Source organism: Dendropsophus ebraccatus, chromosome 6, assembly GCF_027789765.1.
Source record: "Dendropsophus ebraccatus isolate aDenEbr1 chromosome 6, aDenEbr1.pat, whole genome shotgun sequence".
In the NCBI taxonomy this organism is placed as follows: domain Eukaryota; kingdom Metazoa; phylum Chordata; class Amphibia; order Anura; family Hylidae; genus Dendropsophus; species Dendropsophus ebraccatus.
The window spans coordinates 133,806,038-133,827,885 of NC_091459.1; the positions used below are offsets into that span (position 1 = coordinate 133,806,038).

At 43.2% G+C, this 21,848-nt stretch overlaps 1 protein-coding gene across 1 annotated transcript in view; it reads left to right on the top strand.

The window, feature by feature from the left end:
• Nucleotides 1-21,848, top strand: part of TRAPPC12 (trafficking protein particle complex subunit 12) — a 103,013-nt gene that overhangs the window by 72,123 nt on the left and 9,042 nt on the right. Inside the window, exons 8-9 of the mRNA XM_069974066.1 lie at nt 5,869-5,942; nt 15,206-15,304. Of these exons, the coding sequence (XP_069830167.1) occupies nt 5,869-5,942; nt 15,206-15,304 (173 nt within the window). The remainder of the gene's footprint in view (nt 1-5,868; nt 5,943-15,205; nt 15,305-21,848) is intronic.

The following is a 21,848-nucleotide window of genomic DNA, read 5'->3' on the forward strand; positions in this document are numbered from 1 at the left end:
TAAATCTGTCTATATCATAATACGGGTCTTGGCAAAATCAATATCCTTAGCTATACAAAAAACAAAGCCAGACCATCATAACCATATAATTAAAACATTTTTATTAAAGCACTCGCTTAAATGCACATAAAATACTATTAAGAAGAGAATCAGCAATATAAAAGGTGGTATTGAGGAGTTAATGATATACAGATGCATGTAGTGCCATCTACCATCTATAGTCCATATCGGTTTGCCATAGTACAATGCATATCATATAGGACTATATATTGCAGAAGTATGCAAGCCGTCACTTGTGCAGGAAGGCATAAAGAGGCCCAACACCTGTCACCAATACCGTCTCCTGCCGCCATTCCTGTTGTCCTACATGTAGAGCTGCATACAGTCTGCTCTTATCCACCATACCGTATACTGTCCCTGCTGTCCTGTATAAGTGTGCTGTGGTGAGCTCCCCCTTGTGGTCGGAAGCCCCCATACCGTATACTGTCCCTGCTTTGCTGTATCAGTGTGCTGTGGTGAGCTCCCCCTTGTGGTCGGAAGCCCCCATACCGTATACTGTCCCTGCTTTGCTGTATCAGTGTGCTGTGGTGAGCTCCCCCTTGTGGTCGGAAGCCCCCATACCTTATACTGTCCCTGCTTTGCTGTATAAGTGTGCTGAGCTCCCCCTTGTGGCTGGAAGCCCCCATACCGTACACTGTCCTTGCTGTGCTGTATAAGAGTGCTGTGCTGAGCTCCCCCTGGTGGCCGGAAGCCCTCATACCATACGCTCTGTCCCTGCTTTGCATGAATATATTTTCGGGGAAACGCGGTATGCAGAACACTTTGAGTTTGATTTGGTACTTGTTATGCACTTTGCACTTTATCATGCTGTATCATCACCTTGTATACTTCTGCAATCTATAGTCCTATATGATATGCATTGTACTATGACAAACCTGATACAGACTATAGAGGGAAGATTGCACTACTGGCAAATAGCCCGGTGTGATAGGACTAGTTATCAGCCAGTTCATTAGACAATCGGGTCATTCTGTTCTGGTGACAAGTGATTGGCTGTTGGGCATCTCCCTGTGTAATGGCGTCTGCAGTGAAGCTGGATGACTGATGGAGCCTCATGAAGCCTCTATAAGCCAGCGCCAATCACCGAGGTCAGGGCTTGTGTACAGACAGGCCTCTAAAGACAGCCTAAGGCGCTATTCTGCCCACCACTCATTGGCTGTAGTGGTCATGTCGGCAGCCATGTAAACTAATCCAGCAGCAAGGACCAGAACGGGACAGCAGGGGCTGACACCGGGGCACATAGCTTTGTTATTTTATCACTATTTCAAAAAAACCTTTAATAAAATCAACAGAAACAATAGCCCCGGGGTCCGCTCTAGTATAAGAACAGGGAAAAGGGATCTGAACAGTAAGCTGAAAGCTCATTCTCAGGCCTAAACCATTGGCTGTACCGTATCCATTTAGAGCTGCTAGAATGGGTTACACTGTGTAAACACGGCCACACACCCGCAGTAACTATCACCCCATACACATGGACATTTGGCATGGCCGACTATTCTCTGTGAGGAGAGGTAAGCTGTTGCAACACAGATCTAGCAGCCGTTTATCCCTCTGAGAACAAAACAGATAGCTGGCAGATACAAGTAACAAGCTTGTCTGACCCTTGATGGCAGCGGACAGTAGGGAGGCCCCCATACACCTTACCCATCAGTAGTGGAGGGTTCAGCTTACTTTGATATATATTTGAAGATGTATAGGATCTGTACACAATACCATCTATTTGGAACCTCCATATTTTGTGATTGTACCCAACAGAATGATGTACATCACGATGCACCTAGTGGACCTCATTGTAAGGCGATGGGTTCTGTCAGCCGCATTCGACAGGCATTGCTGTCATGTGTTATAATAAAAGCTATGGCGGTGGAGTGAGCAAAGCTGAGCGATAGAAGATGAGCACATTGTCTCACACAAGTGTATTTACATTCTATAGTCTGACAGGATACAGACTACTGTCTATCATAATGCGGACTATTACACGGGAAGGTGATCGTGCAAACTATCGTTATATGGTTCGAATTTAAACTATAATCATTTAGTGTAATGGGTGTTTACGCTGAGCGATAATTCGCCCAATCGAACGATTAACCATGTTTTTTTTATAACGAACAGCGTTTAGACGGGACGGTATATCGTTTGGAAAAATCGTTATTGCAGTCGTTTTAAGATCGCTTAATCCTATTTCACACATAGGGTGAATCTTTGAAAGCGATCTGTGAATTTTCAGCGAACGACCAACGACGATTTGAGAACATGTTGAAAGATCACAATGAACGACTTCTCGCTCGTCGCTTGATCATTCGCTGTGTTTACACGGAACGATTATCACTCAAATGCGATTGTTATCGCGAAAATTCGAATGATAATCGTTCCGTATGAATGCAGGCAATGATCAAACGACTAACGAGAAATCGTTCATTTGGTGCTGACACTCAAATCGTTCACTAATTCCACATCTTTCCTTCATTTACCTGGATGGGATGAAGTAAATGACGACTGTCGTTCTGTGTAATATGTTGAACGGTTTCGCATTAACGATAAACAATCTCGTTTGCGTTTGTTAATTGATAAAAATCCCTTTGTCTTAAAGGACCCTAACTTTCTAGCTCAGATTCTCACCATGTAATCTGCTGGACAGCACGGGCGATACTATAAAATGGACGGTGCTTTGTTTTTTGACATTTCACTTCAATCTGCCCTTAGAGAGGGCAATAAAACGGCATTGTTGCCTTTTATGATTTCCTAATTAGATAGGACTTGTATTTTAGGGAGCATGGACATTGCTAGCAGGTATATAAAAGGACACGTGGTAGCCAGTCTCCATAGACCGACATGGGCAGTAGCTGGGTGACTTTCTACGTGGGGTCATCGTAAAATGCCACCGCCCAATGTCACTCCATTGTCAAGAACAAAGGGCACCCATACCTTCCCTTGTACTACAGTGATCCTGCTGCCCTCCAGCTGTTGCAGAACTACAATCCCCATCGTGCTTAAGCTTTGACTGTCCAGACAAGATGGTAATTGTAGTTTTGCAACAGCTGGCAGGCCACAGGTTCCCCAGCCCTACCTAGAGAGCTAAAACATCGAACACAGCCATTTCCGGTGGTCTCCTTCACAAGTCAATGTCTTCACTATATTAGCGCTAGAACTTACCCAGATATTCTGGGCAGTAATGTCTGTCTAGCTCTTTGGTAAGTAGAAGACTTTTCCTTGTAGCGTTTTGGCCGGCTCTGAGCGGGATCGCTGCTTTTGGCCTCCGTATTGCTCCTTTAGCCGAACAGATGTGATTCCTGGCAGCCATATTCCAAAATCTAGTGGAAAGAGTGGAAGCTTACAAACATTTCTACATCTATCACAGATCGGGATTTTTTATTTTATTTTTTTTTCCAGAATCTTTTCAATTTCTCCATTTACTTTTCCTCATCTGACAGTCCCTGGTGGCTTCACTCCTACTAGTGACAGATCTTTCCCTTTACCCAATCAGGAAGGGATCTAACAATTACAACCTACAAATAGGGGCCTGAATGGGTTGCAAAAAGTGGGGGACTGAATGGGTTGCAAAAAGCTTTGCGACTTTTTGCCAGCTCGACCACGGCCTTATGCTGCTCTGTTCCATCACAATGATTGGTACATATAGTCACCTGCACTGCACCACTATCTGTACCGCCACGCTCCCTCATGAGACAAGGCTAAAAAAAGTGTCACTTAATATAAGCCAGTCTATTGGCACAAATGAATCCAGAGTGCTGGTGTGAATGCAGTAGTATTGTACTACTAGTCTTATTGGGTAGTATTAAATTTCATTATTTGCTGTTAATTAACATCTGCCTGCAATGTTTTTGGTTTGTTTGGTTTTTTTTTTTTTGGGGGGGGGGGGGGGGGGGGGGGGGGGGGGGGGGAGGGGGGGTGTTTGAATTCTGTCAAACCAGGCTTCATCATGTGATCAGCATTACCAGGCTTCACCAGATTGTTTAAGACACAAAGCCAGGTAGTGCTGATCACATGATGAAACCTGGGTAATGCTGATCACATGATGAAGCCTGGTAATGCTGATCACATGATGAAGCCTGGTAATGCTGATCACATGATGAAGCCTGGTAATGCTGATCATATGATGAAGCCTGGTAATGCTGATCACATGATGAAGCCTGGTAATGCTGAGCACATGATGAAGCCTGGCAATGCTGATCACATGATGAAGCCTGGCAATGCTGATCACATGATGAAGCCTGGCAATGCTGATCACATGATGAAGCCTGGCAATGCTGATCACATGATGAAGCCTGGCAATGCTGATCACATGATGAAGCCTGGTAATGCTGATCACATGATGAAGCCTGGTAATGCTGATCACATGATGAAGCCTGGCAATGCTGATCACATGATGAAGCCTGGTAATGCTGATCACATGATGAAGCCTGGCAATGCTGATCACATGATGAAGCCTGGCAATGCTGATCACATGATGAAGCCCAGGCGAATGAGTTGTGCACAATCTTTTTTTTTTTTTTTTTTGCAGATAAAAAAAGTCTTGACTTGGCTTTTTTCCTGTAGCTTATATTCCTATAGCTTATATTCTATTTACATATTATATCTATTTTTTATTTTGTAGTAGTGGTTATTTTGTATTTTAATTTATATTAATATATCAGGAATGTGAAAATATATTTGTGTATATATGTGATATATATTGTGTGTGTGTATATATATATATATATATATATATATATATGTATTGTGTGTGTATGTATATATATATATATATATATATATATATATATATGTGTGTGTATGTATGTGACAGATTTTTTTTTTGTGTACATGCATATATATTCCTGCTCCCCATTGCTTGTATCACTAAGCACCTTTGCTATATTTTACATACACTGTAAAAAATATATATATATGTGTGTGTGTGTGTATATGTTAGAGAGAGATGCCTAAATTCTGATCTGACAGAGTAGCAGTGTTTGTGAAAGATGGCAGAGATGCTCAGCGATACATGATGGCACACAGGAATCTGCCTTGCCCCAAGAGCTTGCAGTCCTTGCAGAGAGCTCCTGCAGTGAGGGGTGAGGGTATGCGCAGATCACTGGGCTGAAGGATGTGCTGTAATCTCGTGCACCAGTTCGTTGCTGGTCCCATCAGCACCGGGAAGATTAGTGAGCCTCTTTGATCTTGTAACATTGGCAGATGCTTAGCTCTATGTAGGCTGCCAGCTACAGAACAATAGGGGGATGTAGTTGAGCTCAGCGGTTTCTCTTGGGTTTCACGCTGCCAAAAGCTGACAACTATATGGCTCAGACGCCCCCATCTCTGTCTGCAGCGGCATTACAATAATTCACAAATGCCACCAGCATCCCCGTCTCCTGTTCTGCTCCTAATATCATCTGGAGCACGCTTCCTCGTATGCATGTTAATGCTCCTTTACGACACTGAATCTTTTTTTTTTTTTGTCATTATAATTAGCATTTTCAGCCAGGAAGCCGGGAAGGTCGCTGATTGTTTTGCACGGCTGCATCATTTATGCCGACTTCCTAATCCGTGAACTATTCGAGCCAGTCCCTTAGTGAAAAAACTGATGGAAAAAAAAAAAGAACATTATTATTATATATTATATATTTTTTTCTCTCCTCTCTCTCTTTTGTCTTGACTCGCAGCCTACAGAGTATTAAAAATTCTAGCCTGAAACCCAGCAGTGTTAACAAGGGGGATCTTTTAAATCAGAATTCATAGGACCAATGATTGATGGCTAGAAAGAACCTCTAATTTATTTGTGCACATTCACGAGCTGATCTTATTTTGCAGCCTCTGTTCAGCTGTGGAGGTCACGTCTGGGCCGGGTGATGTACTCCATGGCAAACTGTCTGCTAATGATGAAGGTACGTGGGCGGCAGCAAACTGCAGAGTTACCGTATATACAGGAGAAGAATGCCAAGCCGATGCCGCCTGGCAGCTCCTATTTGGAATATACACAACCGGAGCCCTTTACATGCAGTATTCTTTATGATTTCCTTTTTTTTTTTAATGTCTATTGTATAATATTGCTGCTTATTGTTTACCTGGTATATGAATTGTCTGGCTCTTTTGGGTATATTATTGCAGCCTAGGCTTGCAGTGCAGCACTCGGCTACCTTTTATATAGTGCATTTATCTTTATATGCTCCTTTTATTCAGAGCACAATTATAATAGGATTTGTATAACTGTGGTGCTACCCATCCAAGTGGTAGCCCTCCTCCAGAAGGAAGAGCTTTGCTATCACCTATTGGAGGTAATAACCCTACAAGTCTATATTTGGCCCCTAAAGAGCCTTAAAATACAGTTGTTGTTTTTATTTTTTATTTTTAGCCAAGCTAAAATCTCTCCCAGAAGGAAGAGTTACCCATTTGTAGATAGCAGCTTTAGGTTCTCATCAGTGCAGAGCAGAGGGGCTGGCTGCAGAGAGGGCTTAAAGGGAGTTGGTCAGCTCTGTGTAAGGGCCAGCTCACACAGAGTAAAGTCGGTGGAATTCCGCCTACCATCTGTCTCAATATAACGGCTCGTGCCCCACCGCTTCCACGCCTCTCCACTCCATGTCAATTCTTTGAGCAGAGAATGGCAGAAGCGGAGGCGCGTGACCCGTCCCATTGAAACAGACAGCAAGTAGGATTACCCAATTTTACTCTGTGTGAACTGGCCCTAATGCTCAGATTTGAAGTGTCAAGGAGGTGATACCAAGCTGCAGCATGCATGCCTCCTTCCCCTCTTTCCCGGTATTGACTGATTGATATACAGTGCTCAGCTCATTAATTAGTCAAGGCAGGAAGTGTGTGGGTTGGGGAGGCGTGCAGGCGCTGCTCATCACCACCTCCTTGACACTCCTCACATTTTAATTTTATGACTTCCCGGCCTACTACGGTCTGTAGGTGGTGGACAGAGGAAGCGCAGAAACTGAATTCAACCTGTTGCAGCTGAGTTATGCCATTTGGGTAACTCCCATTGACATTAAAGGGGTATTCTATCCAGGACACTTTTTTTGGTAATGCCCGGGGAGGGGGCGGATGAAAACTGTTACATCCATTTACCTCCCTTGCTCATTCCTGGTGTTCGGACATTTCTGGGTGTTGAGATGTGACACGCCAGGCCCCCTGAGCCATTTAGTGGCAGAGATGGGACACTGCTGTAGCCGCTAAATAGCCTGCGACGTGGAACAGTGGAGCACAGGCGGCAGGTGAGTGGATGTAATTGTTTTCACCCACGCCCTCCTTGGGCGTTGCCAAAAAAGGGTCCTGGCAGGACCACCTCTAGGCCACACGCCTTCCAGTTACAAAGGTTTTCCTCAGGATAGCCCACTAGTCACTGGTTGGCGGGAGCTGACACTCTGACACGTCTGCCAATCAGCTGCTCGGTGCCCACACTACATGGTGAACAAGGCCGGAAGCAGTTTGTCTCCATTTAGTGTGTAGCTCAGGAGTCTATTTTGTCTGAAAAAAAAATCCCTTTAAGGCTATGTTCACACAAGGTGCTTTTTATGAAAATAGCCGTTGTTTTCAATTTACACAACGCCGTTCTTTTCACAATGCAGTGAAGTCAATGCAAACAACGTCCACTGTTTTACACAGTATTGAACAACGGCCATCGAAATAATGTACATGTCAATTATTTGCGGCCGTTGTCCATAATGTTCAATGCAATTTTCATTTAAACCAACTGCTGTTATTTTGAGTGCGAAATAACGACTGCTGTTTATACATTGTGTGAACATAGCCCAAAGAAGTATTCCCATCTCAATATAGTAGTTATACAGTACTTGTAGGACTCTTAAAATTAAATATTTCTACTTATACATTCATTGAGCAAACTTGCCTCCTCCTCCTGATATGCTTATATTTCCTGCCATTGTTAACAGCTCGCTGTCCAGGTTACCGACCACCACTCTGCTCTAAAAGCAGAGGTCTAGCTGAGGCAAAGTTGCTAAATGAAAGTATTGGCAGAAATATGTAGTTTGGGGTATTTAATGGAACAGCCAGTTGTTTTCCCCTAATATATATGGTGTCCGCCTGTAAGGAATATCCATCCTACCACTCATGTACAGGAAACCGGTTTTCAGTCTGTGGTTCCCTAAGTGTGCACAGAGCAGAAGTCCTGTGTGTCGGTGGTTATGGGAGGACTAGAATGGTTTTCCCTCCTCAGTCTGTGGTATCGTAGAGTCAGGCGGCCAGGGACGCGGGCTAGAGATAGGAAACCCACTATGGACGGGGGCAATGCTTCTGAATATAGTTCTGGTGCCTGCAGTATGCTCTCCCCTGTGGTCAGGATTATGCTGCCTGTGAAGGAAGAACCTTCCAGAAGACGGTGACCCTTAGTCTTATTAGTACAGAAAGCCGTATTTATGGAAGGCCGGAATCTGAGCCCATTTATTCGCAGACTTCATATTCATTTAACAACACAGGATGAGCTGTAATAACCTGTTTATATACTACATTCAATCCGTTATATAGGGTGACATTTAGCACCCGTGTTATGGGCTTTATATCACAACACTCCATGGATAACCATAGAACCGTATAGAAAAGTAAGTTCAGCATTGTAAAACCACTGTTTGCAACAGTATTAGGCTATGTTCACACTACCTATATTTTCGTAAAACTACGGCCGTTGTTGCCGATTGCAACAATGGCCGTGATTATTACGGAAATATATGTTACATTTCTGTCTATGGAATCCCGGCCGGATTGTATACACATAGTGTACGTTCCTGCCGGGATCCCAATCTGCACTGTAGAAAACAGACATTGAATAGCGGCCGCAGAGAACCTGCCCGTGCACAATATGGAGCGAGCGGCTCCGGCCGCACGCTATATAGTGTGCAGTGGGGAGTTCTGATGCGGGTGCACAGGGATGGGCCCGCATCAGAACTCTGCGACGCTAAAGATCATCTGGTCACGGAACAGCCGATCTCTTACAGCGTATGAACATGGCTTTAGGCTGTATTCACACAGTAGGTCTGAAAACACTATAGGTCCCATCGATTTCTATGGACTCATGCATACAACCGGTTTTGTTTTGTTTTTTTGTCACAGATCCCTTAGGGCCGCAATCCATACCGCAAATAAATAGGACCTGCCATTATACGATCCAAAAAACGGCCAATAGATAGTGCTCGTTTATGGAATACTGTTCTGACTACCCTGTATCATATTTGCAGATTTTGAAGCGAGTCCACTGTGTTTCTGTAGCAAAGTCCTTTTAAGAAGCACTACATGATGATGTTACTTTCTATCTTAAAATTCCTGGAATGCTTTTCTTCCGCTGCATCATGTGATCTAATGGTGACCCACCTGGTGAATACATGTGTTTCTGTGCTCTCAATGGGGGTCACCATCTTAGCCAGAGTTTCCCATATGATCAACCATTCTGCCTCCCTGACTGTATACTCTGTCTTTTAGCTTATTTAGAGATATAAAAAGATTAGGATTACACTGCCCCCCAAACAGGCAGAAATAGTTCTATATGCTCATGTGATGCTGTGCAGATGCATCATCAGATTGCTAGCAGATCTAAAAGGGAGTGAAGGCAGGTTTTAAGCTGGAATTTAGGATGGTGGCTGATCACAGGTCACATGACCCAGATCCAGTAATGGAATGTGTGGATGTAGCAGAGCTGGGATGAAACAGATGACACTGCATATATAGTAATGTACAGTGTCTAGTATATGGGGGAAACAATGTGGGAGGGCATTCTGTAACTCTGTGGATTTAGTATAGATTCTGACTTCCACCACATTGAGGTCTAAAGACAGAATGCACAATAAACCTTCTGTGGATGAGCAGAGTACAGTATGTGTGTATATGTGTGTGTGTATGTGTATATATATAATATAGTTTTATTTTTTAACAGTGCCGTCTATTAGCATTGGAATAGATGTTAGGCTTCGGGGGAAGCTGTCTGTTTCAGTAGTAGAGTGAGTAGCAATAACTATCTATCACCATATATCCCTACACTGTGCCACAGCTGTAACTCTCCTCATACAGACAGCTTTCCCATGCTAAGATACGGTAAAACAGACAACTGTGCCAGGATCAGGGCTTGAGCAGCCCTGCAGTTCCTGATACAGCCACTGGTGGCAGCAGAGAGGCAATGTTACCCCTTACTGCTGTCATCCTAACAATGTAAAGAAAAAAATTATATAACTTTATTACAGAAATAAAAATAAAATTATGATACTAATAATTTCACATATACACCTATATATCATATATAGATAGATAGATAGATAGATAGATATAGATAGCAATTCATAGCAGCCACCTCTATAGGCCAGTGAGTTCATCCCATTTGCTCTCTCCATAGAGGATCCCCATCCCTTTCTGCTTTGTGTACATATTGCCTCTTAATACAAAGCAAATAACTTAGCGGGGAGTAGACTTTCTGACATGTCCCCTTTAATATGACACGGACAGCAGTTAATTTTCACTAGAATTGTTCTTCCGCCCAAAGAGTCACATTGCCATCTTATGACCATATGGTTTTTTTTATGGTGAAGTCCTGTCATTTATAATTGAGAAATAATTGGTCCGGCTAATCTCCATCTGGGTCTTGTTTTTTGCATGTTTTTATTTTTTTTCCCCCCGTTCAGACCTGGTATGTTGTGATAGTCAAGGTGTGTTTAGTTGAAAGTATTTCCTGACAATTGCAGATCTATGAGGACGCTTTTGTTGTCTGAGCATATAGGGAATTAGCAGGACTGCTGAACTTGTGCGGTTTGCTGCCATCTAGAGGCCATTAGGTAGCTTGCAGCTGTGCAGGTTTCTTTTTCTGAAACTAAAAAATTAAAAGTTTTATTTGTACTTTAGCATTGACTATATAGAGCTAGGAGTAAGGCTAGGGCTACATGGTGACTTTACGTATGAGTATCTACTGTTTTAACTGTTTAAGTGACCGCGACAGTCCACAGTATTACCTGCAACTAGACATTAGCAAATCTCTTAATTCTAAAGAGATTTTAATCTAAAGCCCACCCCCACCCCTCCAAAAAAGTAAAAAAAAAATCTGATTCATCCAAATCCCAGTTTGTCCCTGCTTCTGTAAGTAGCTGCCATAGTGCCCAAAGCTGTTGCTATAGGATGGGGACATTATTACTGTATGTAGGCATTATCACTATATGGGGGATGAGGGGGCATTATTACTGTGTGGAGGCACAGGGGGCAGTATCACTGGGTGGAGGTACAGGGGGCATTATTACTGAGTGGAGGCACAGGGGGCAGTATCACTGAGAGTGGAGACACATGGGGGCATTATCACTGAGTGGAGACACAGGGCAGTATCACTGGGTAGGGGTACAGGGGGCAGTATCACTGAGTGGAGACACAAGGGGCAGAATCACTGAGTGGAGACACAGGGCAGTATCACTGGGTAGGGGCACAGGGGGCAGTATCACTGAGTGGAGACACAGAGGGCATTATAACTGGGTGGAGGCACAGGAGGCAGTATCACTGAATGGTGTCTGCAGATGGCCTGTGTAGAGCAGGTGTCGTCCACCAAAGGGTCACTGTATTAGGTTTTAGCACTCCAATCACCAAAGGAAGCAGAGATCTTGGAAATTGTGAGGAATAGTTACACAAAGCATGTATGAAAGTTATAAAGTTCTGTATATACATACGAATAGACCCTTGACAAATAGTTGACTGAAGAACCTTTTTAATACAGTTCTTGGTATAAGGATAGAGGAGGGTCTGATGTAAGGGGCACCTATGCCCTCTTGCTGGAGCTCAGTGTAATAAGGAGCGGGACGTTATAGCTATAAGTGACCCCTGCAGGGTATATTTGCTGTATGGAGCTGTAGGTAGCAGTGATAGAGATGTGAAGAAGAGCGCTGTGTCTGTCTATATACAGCAATTTGGATAATAATGCCATAAGGGAAAACATTTATTAAAATGATGCCAAGACTTGGGTAGAGTATAGTAGATTTGTCATTCCGCCGGCTGTATGCACATGTGAGAAGGTTGATAATTGGTTGTATAGTGCTCGGATGATGGGGCCATTATCCTTATAGAGTCTCTGTATCACATGGTAGAGTGGTGGGTGTCTAATGGGTTATAGGAAGGACACATCGCTCACGTCTACATCCTCAGTAATCACACAATGCCTCCTGTCTCCGAGGGTCCTAATACATTAACATTAGGTGGTAAATGTGGCAAATTATCCAGAATAAAGAGTGGATTTCTCTAATTAAAATAAATAACAATTTTCAATGTAGAAAGACACCAGTGACTGACAGAACATAACACATCCAGATAGAAGGCATCCATTAGATGATATAAGGCAGCGGGTTATATGTTCCTGGTGGGCCGGGATACAGAGTGTGAATTATTGTCAGGATCAGTTGGGGGGCTCTTGTCTGTCTCCCTCCCCATGATGCTTCAGCAGCCTTTATCTTTTGGCCATTGCAGACCAAATCAGCAGATCTCTTTCTCTTTGTGACAGTCTATAGTCGAGTTTGTCAGGATTATTGTGGTATTATTACTATATGGGGGCACATGAAGCATTATTACTATATAGAAGCACTGGAGGCATTATTACTATATAGCGGCACAGAGGACATTATTACTATATGGGAGCACAAGGGTCATTATTACTATATGGGAGCACAAGGGTCATGGGAGCACAAGGGTCATCATTACTCTATGGGAGCACAAGGGTCATTAAAACTATATGGGAGCACAGGGGGCATTATTACTATTCAGGGGCACATGAAGCATTATAACTATGGGAGCACTGGAGGCATTATTGCTCTATGAGAGCACTGGAGGCATTATTACCATATAGCGACACAGGGGACATTATTACTCTATGGGATCACAAGGGTCATTACAACTATATGGGGGCACAGAGGGCATTATTACTATATAGAAGCACTGAAGGCATTATTACTCTATGGGAGCACTGGAGGCATTATTACTATATAGCGGCACAGGGGACATTATTACTTTATAGCGGCACAGGGGGGATTATTACTCTATGGGAGCACAAGGGGCATTATTACTATATGGGAGCAGAGGGGGCATTATTACTATATAGGGGTACAAGGGGCATTATTACTATATGGGGGTACAGGGGGGGCATTATTACTATATGGGAGCACGGGGCATTATTAATCTATGGGAGCACAGGGGGCATTATTAATCTATGGGAACACAAGGGTCATCATTACTCTATGGGAGCACAAGGGTCATTAAAACTATATGGGAGCACAATGGTCATTATTACTCTATGGGAACACAAGGGTCATCATTACTCTATGGGAACACAAGGGTCATCATTACTCTATGAGAGCACAAAGGTCATTAAAACTATATGGGAGCACAAGGGTCATCATTACTCTATGGGAGCACAAGGGTCATCATTACTCTATGGGAGCACAAGGGTCATTAAAACTATATGGGAGCACAGGGGGCATTATTACTATATAGGGGCACATGAATCGTTATTACTATATAGAAGCAATGGAGGCATTATTACTCTATGGGAGCACTGGAGGCATTATTACTATATAGCGGCACAGGGGACATTATTACTCTATGGGAGCACAAGGGTCATTACAACTATATAGGGGCACAGGGGGCATTATTACTATATGGGGGCACAGGGGGCATTATTACTATATAGAAGCACTGGAGACATTATTGCTATATAGCGGCACAGGGGACATTATTACTATATAGCGGCACGGGGGATTATTACTCTATGGGAGCACAAGGGGCATTATTACTATATGGGAGCAGAGGGGGCATTATTACTATATAGCGGCACAGGTGGGATTATTACTCTATGGGAGCACTGGAGGCATTACTATATTACGGCACAGGGGACATTGTTACTCTATGGGAGCACAAGGGTCATTACAACTATATGGGTGCACGGGGGCATTATTACTATATGGGAGCACGGGGCATTATTCTATGGGAACACAAGGGTCATTACTACTTTATGGAAGCACAAGGGTCTTTATTACTATATGGGGGCACTATTACTCTATGGGGCACACTGAGCATTATTACTATATTGTGTCACAGTAGGGGGGTATTGTTACTATATGGGGGCACAGGGGGCATTATTACTCTATGGAAGCAAAGCAGGGGACATTGTTACTATATGGGGCACAGCAGGGGGCATTGTTACTATATAGGGCACAGCAAGAGGCATTGTTACTCTATGAGAACACAAGGGGCCTTATTACTATATGGGGGCACAGTAGGGGTCAATATTACTTTATGGGGGCATTATTACCCTATGGGGGCATTATTACCCTATGGGGGCATAGCAAGGGACATTATTACTCTATCAGAGCATTATTACTGAATAAAATCATGGCGGTGCATTATTCCTGGCTGGAGGCACAGGAGCCCTGACAGACCTCATTGATGTACAGGTCCATGGCGGTATTTTCCATTATGGCAGGAGGTATAGTGCAGCGTGCCTACTGTCTGTATTAGAAGGAGCAGGACCTGTCGGCTCTCTGACATCTCTGGTTCCTTATTCAGCATAAATAATACTAGAGCATTTTTTCTTAAAACGCTGCATTGTCCCGATACTCTGTTATTCCCACCATGAAATGTGTGAACAAATTAACTGGGTGTTTGTTTTTCTTTTCTTTTTTTTCCCCCTTATTCTCATTGTCAGTAGGGTCTGTCACTACGGTTATATCCACTTGTCAATTTATTCATACATTTCCTGGGGGAATAACAGGAACAACAAGACCTAACATTCTAAAGCAAAACAAGAAAGTATATCAAGTAGAACATACTATATTTAGTCGTTCTGATCATCCTGTAAGGGTATGTTCACACGAGCAGGGGGAAAAAAAAAACATGTTTCCAAATCCCATTGATTTCAATAGTCACTTTATATCATCCTTATGTAGAGCAGGCAAAACTACAGCCAGACCTGAGTAAATATGCAAAAAAAAAAAAAAAAACTCTACCAATGAAATTTCCATTTAAAAGTGAAAAAACCAAAAAAATTTTAGATTTTTCACTGCCGGCAATTCCTGTTTTGGTGAAGCCTTACGTAGTATGGCCATGTCTCATACAGTGGGTTTCTGGGTGTATTGAGTGATGACTATGTGTTGTAGGTGATGCACTAACGCTTTGTCTGCTCTTCCAGGACTACGTTCTCGCGGTAGACGCCTATCACACCGTCGTCGGGTATTATCCGGAGCAGGAGCCGCAGTTGCTGAGCGGCATCGGCAGGATTTTTCTTCAGGTAATTGCAGACAAGTAATGTACGTGGTCATTAAATAATACATCAGGAGGGGGTGGGGGGTCCACAGGGGACCTCATTTGTTCTGGTGTCCACCTGCGGATTGGCCGTTATTAGGCAATGATGGTAAACGTGTCTTACAATGTGATGAGGCCGGAGTGTTTGCAGGTAGTGAGAAGAGGAGAGAGAGACGGCTCCTAGTGGGAAATGAGGAGACTCTGCGCTATCGTCACACAGGAGAGCGTAAGCCCAGGGCTTAGGGATCCGAGCTATAATCCCCTTGTCAGAGCTGCTCTAGTTTCTTGCACAGGTTGGCATATCAGTCATGACAGGTGTCCAAAATATCATGTATTACTGTGTGAATGCAATAGGCCTTCAGCTGACTGTGACCTTCTTGGCTGCACTGGGCCATACGAGGCCACCGTCTCGGTCCGAGGCCAGCGCGCGCGTTTATGTTGGCCGGGATGAGCTCTGGCTTTGGCCCTATTTATCTACAGATTTCTCAATATTTTTACCACTGAGTGGAATTTCTGGAGGCAGAAACTGCAGAACTCACAATTTACATGGAGAAACCGCAGCAGCCTGTATAGCCTGCTGATGTCCTGGCTGTAAGGGAGCGTCTGCTCACATCAGGTCCTGTCATCTTACATGGATCACTAGGTGATAATAACAGAGTTGGAGGCTCCTATTATAACATCGTCCTGCTCCATGTTATAGCATTGTGCTGCCACCTCTGATGGTGCCACTCCATCGTCTCATCGTGCAGGATGATCGACTCCTACACTGAGGCCAGCATTTCCAACGTTACCCAGCTTCAAGGGGCTATAAATGGGTCTAGCGGGGTTGTCATTAACCTTAAAGGGAATGTGTCACCAGAAAATGACCTATTGTTCACATCAAGTTTTTATGTTTAAGCATATTTTTTTTAAAGGGAAACGATCAGCAGGTTAGAAGCATCTAAGCTGCTGATATCACCCTATAGCACTGAGGATAGTAAGCATCTTACCTTCATCCTCTGCGCCGTTTTAGTGATATAAGGAGCTTAATCGGTATGCCAAGAAGTTGTTTTAATCCTCGAGGTGTGGGACTACTGCCCCCAGTGCACCAATCCGCCCCCTCCCAGTCCACTCTGCTGATGTTCGTTAGGAGGGGCGCTGCTTATTAGCATTAAACTCCTTATATCACCAAAACTGCGCGGAGGAGGAAGATAAGAAACTTACTCTCCTCAGCACCTCGAGCACCGAAGGGACTTATCAGCAGGTTACATACTTCTTTCTCTTTAGGATAGGTACTTTCCCTTTAAGATTTTTTTTTTTTTTTCTTAAAGTGTACTTGTCGTTTTGAAAGGTCATAGAGACATGTCAAAAGTTTTGATCGGTCCGGGTCTGAGTGTTCAAACCTGTACCGATCAGGAGAAGGGGTGGGAGAGGACGCGTTGCTGTGCAGTCTACTCCTGTGTGTGTTAGAAAGAAAAAAAGAGTCGGACTCATATTGTAAGTCTATGGACCCGACTTTTTTTTTTTCTCTCTTACACAGCGCGAGAGTGGACTGTGCTGCAATGTGACCTCTCCCGACTCGTTCTCCTGATCGGTACGAGTCTGAACACTCAGACCCGGACCGATCAAACATTTTGACTCTATGACGCAGCAAATTTTTTTATAAACGACACTAGCACAAGGGTCCTATTACACTGGGCTATTTTTAATGATTAACGACTAAGGATTAGCGATTGCAAACAAGATTGTTTATCGTTAACCGGAAGTCGTTCACTATATTACACAGAACGATGGTCGTTAGTTGCGATCGTTACTATGATTGTTTATTCCTTCTGATCCCAGCAAAACAATGAACAATGTGCAATTACACTGACCGATTAGTGAACAAATAGGGAATTTACAAACGATTCGACATACGAACGGTTTTTCGATCGTTGCCTGCAATTACACAGAACGATTATTATTTAAATTCGAACAATATAACGATTTTTCGCACGATAATCGTCCCATGTAATAGGGCCCTATATCTTGCAGTTTTCATTCTCACCACTAGGGGTGAAACTGAGAATTCCTGTTCTGTCTGTGGTGATAAGAGGAAGCAGTAGGTGATAAGGACTTTGGAGACTGGAGACTTTGATGAGTGGGACAGAACAGGAGCAAGCTAAAGTTAGGGTTCTATTACACGGAACGATTTTTAACGATTAACGACCGCAAACAAGATTGTTTATCGTTAACCTGAAATTGTTCACCATACTACACAGTGATGGTCATTAGTTAAGATCGTTATTACGATCAGTATTGCGATCGTTACTATGATCGTTTACTCCATCTGATCCCAGCAAAACAATGGACAATGTGCAATTACACTGAACGATTAGTGAACAAATGCGGAACTTGAGAGAACGAATGTGGAATTACAGCGAACGATTAACGATAATTTTAGGTTTGGATCTAAATCAATGACATACGAACCATTTTTCATTCGTTGTCTGCAATTACACAGAACAGTTTCCGTTTAAATTTGAACGATATAACGATTTTTCGCATGATAATCGTCCCACGTAATAGGGCCCTTACTCTTCTCCTGTCTTTCCATGTAGTAATTTTCTCAAAAGGACCAGAAAGCCCCTTTAACCACTTTAATTGACAAGATTTTCAGAAGGGCAAGCTCGGGCTCCCAATACCCCATGGTGACAGCTTATCTTTATTTTTTTTTTTTTTTGCTTGAGAAAACTACCTGGCATTAATCCAGATGGAAGTTTTGGTAAGACATTTGTCATTTCAGGCCCCTTTAGGGTGACATTTTGGGATGGTCCCACACTCCCACCGTCTCCTTTCAGCAGCTCAGGCCTTAGTAACTTTTTCCGTATATTTCTGTATTTCGAGGCTAAAGCTTCAGGTAACGTTGCAGAATCTGGGAACCTTAGAGATAGTTTAGTGTTAGTAATAAGATTATTAAAACCACAAACAAGCCTAATAATGGTGAAAGCCATGTGTAGAGCGTGAAATCCGGAGCGTATAAGAGGAATAGCTTGCGGTTGTCGGATCCCAGATAAGGGATGTTATATGATATCTGTGCATGTGGTCAGCCTCAGCCTGACAAGATTGGGAGATTTCTCCGCTGACAACTCCTGCAGTGTAATAGGCCCATCTCTCATCCTGACAGGGAAGGACGGCAATATGTCACCGGCCTGTCACCCAGTCAGCGCTATCACTCCACACCTGATGGGATCGATACAGCTTAGCAATGTTTTATTTTCTCAGATAGATATCATCACTTCTGTTGTTTTGTTTTTGTTTCTGTAAATTGTATATTCTGTGGGATGGCGCCATAGAAACTTTTTTTTTTAAGAGAAACTTTTGGCTCCCTGATGGGCTCACCCTGGTTCATGGTAGTTGCTGTGTTCAGTGTTTTAAAGGGACACACTTAGTAATTAAAAAAAAAAGGAAGTACTGGAGTACTGGAAGACCTGATATATAGATAGATATATATATATATATATATATATATATATATATATATATATATATATATATATATATATATACACTCACCGGCCACTTTATTAGGTACACCTGTCCAACTGCACTTTACCATTTAATTTCTAATCAGCCAATCACATGGCAGCAACTCAGTGCATTTAGGCATGTAGACATGGTCAAGACAATCTCCTGCAGTTCAAACCGAGCATCAGTATGGGGAAAAAAGGTGATTTGAGTGCCTTTGAACGTGGCATGGTTGTTGGTGCCAGAAGGGCTGGTCTGAGTATTTCAGAAACTGCTGATCTACTGGGATTTTCACGCACAACCATCTCTAGGGTTTACAGAGAATGGTCCGAAAAAGAAAAAACATCCAGTGAGCGGCAGTTCTGTGGGCGGAAATGCCTTGTTGATGCCAGAGGTCAGAGGAGAATGGGCAGACTGGTTCCAGCTGATAGAAAGGCAACAGTGACTCAAATAGCCAACCGTTACAACCAAGGTAGGCAGAAGAGCATCTCTGAACGCACAGTACGGCCAACTTTGAGGCAGATGGGCTACAGCAGCAGAAGACCACACCGGGTGCCACTCCTTTCAGCTAAGAACAGGAAACTGAGGCTACAATTTGCACAAGCTCATCGAAATTGGACAGTAGAAGATTGGAAAAACGTTGCCTGGTCTGATGAGTCTCGATTTCTGCTGCGACATTCGGATGGTAGGGTCAGAATTTGGCGTCAACAACATGAAAGCATGGATCCATCCTGCCTTGTATCAACGGTTCAGGCTGGTGGTGGTGGTGTCATGGTGTGGGGAATATTTTCTTGGCACTCTTTGGGCCCCTTGGTACCAATTGAGCATCGTTGCAACGCCACAGCCTACCTGAGTATTGTTGCTGACCATGTCCATCCCTTTATGATCACAATGTACCCAACATCTGATGGCTACTTTCAGCAGGATAATGCGCCATGTCATAAAGCTAGAATCATCTCAGACTGGTTTCTTGAACATGACAATGAGGTCACTGTACTCCAATGGCCTCCACAGTCACCAGATCTCAATCCAATAGAGCATCTTTGGGATGTGGTGGAACGGGAGATTGGCATCATGGATGTGCAGCCGACAAATCTGCGGCAACTGAGTGATGCCACCATGTAAATATGGACCAAATCTCTGAGGAAGCTTCCAGCACCTTGTTGTATCTATGCCACGAAGAATTAAGGCAGTTCTGAAGGCAAAAGGGGGTCCAACCCGTTACTAGCATGGTGTACCTAATAAAGTGGCCGGTGAGTGTATGTGTATATATATGTGTATATATATATATATATATATATATATATATATATATATATATATATATATATATAATTTTATTTATTTATTTTTTTAATAAATAGTAAATTACAAATTTGTTCCACTTTCTGACACCAGTTCATTTGAATGATTTTTTTTTTTTCCCCCACTGGAGTACCCCTTTAATTGGTAAGTAAGTGTGGAAGTGGAGCTGCAGCAGCTTATGCTGCCCGTGCGCTCCTACTGCCCGCTCAGGCTTGTATTAAGTGTCTGGCACTTGTGGTGTCTGTCAAGTAGGAGGTGGAAGAGGGATGCAGGTGGTGCCACTAGATGCTGCTGTCACTTATTCTTAATGACTCCATACCGAGCACCAGGACCGCCAGTAAAAGGTGATTTTTGTTGAAGTGCGGCGTTACTGGAAACTTATAGGCACAGCATTGAAACACATAGCAGCTGCCAGGTATTGGGAACAGCTTATAGCCCGAGAGATGACAGGTTCACAAAAAAAAACAACCTTTCAGATCAACTGCTGCTAAAAAGTGCCAGAGATTTGTAATTTACTTGTTTTAAAAAAAATCTTGTCTTCCTGTACTTATCAGCTGCTGTTTGTCCTGCAGGAAGTGGTGTATTCTTTCCAGTCTGACACAGTGCTCTCTGCTGCCACCTCTGTCCATGTCAGGAACTGTCCAGAGTAGTAGCAAATCCCCATAGAAAACCTCTTCTTCTCTGGACAGTTCCTGACATGGACAGAGGGGGCAGCAGAGAGCACTGTGTCAGACTGGAGAGAATACACAACTTTCTGCAGGACATACAGCAGCTGGAAAGTACTGGAAGATTTTTTTTTTAGAAGTAAATTACAAAACTCCAGCACTTTCTGGAACCAGTTGATTTGAAAAAAAAAAAAAAAAAACTAATTGGCAAACAAGCCCTTTAGGGCCCATTCTTACTACGGATTTGGCGCAGACATTCCAACGAGAACTTCCATCTGCGGACTCTATGCCGAATCTCTCCTGCTATGTTTTTGAATGGTAGGGCTCGCGCACCTCCGCTCAAAGAATTAACATGTCATTTCCATTCAAAGACGTAGCAGGAGAGATTCGGCTTCCCAGGTGGTTGTTAGATCGTCCAGGCAGCCCATCGAAGATACCGCTACACCACGGAGCGGCGGCAGCACTGCTATCATAGTCGTTAGTCTTAGGGCCCTATTACACACGACAATTATTGTGCAAAAAAAAACCCCAAACTTTATATCGTTCAAATTTAAACGATAATGGTTCTGTGTAATTGCAGGCAACGATCGAGAAATTGTTTGTACATCGTTGATTTGGCCAATAATAGTTTCCTGTAATAGGGCCTTTAGCCACATGTCGTCCTGTCTGGATATTACAAAGGGCACGATTTCACCGGACGATTATCGTGTGCATAATCTATTGCGAAAGACCTGAAAACGTTCACTCATTTCCATTGACCGATAATCGTTACTTATGATCGTAATTGCGATAGTTTTTCTTCGCTATTTATTCGCTATTGCGTTCGTATCTATTGCGAACGACCGAACGACGTCTTAGGGTGCTATTACACCAAGCAATTTTCCGATGACTAACGATAAACGATCTTAAACGACCGCTAAAGCAAACGACCCGAAATCGTTCGCCCAAGTACACGAAACGATGATCGTTATTTATGATCGTTCTTACGGTCGTTTAGACGTCGATATTGCGTACGTTTCAGCTGTGAATTCTTATTCCACCGAACGATGAGCGAACGATCAAACGATAAAAATA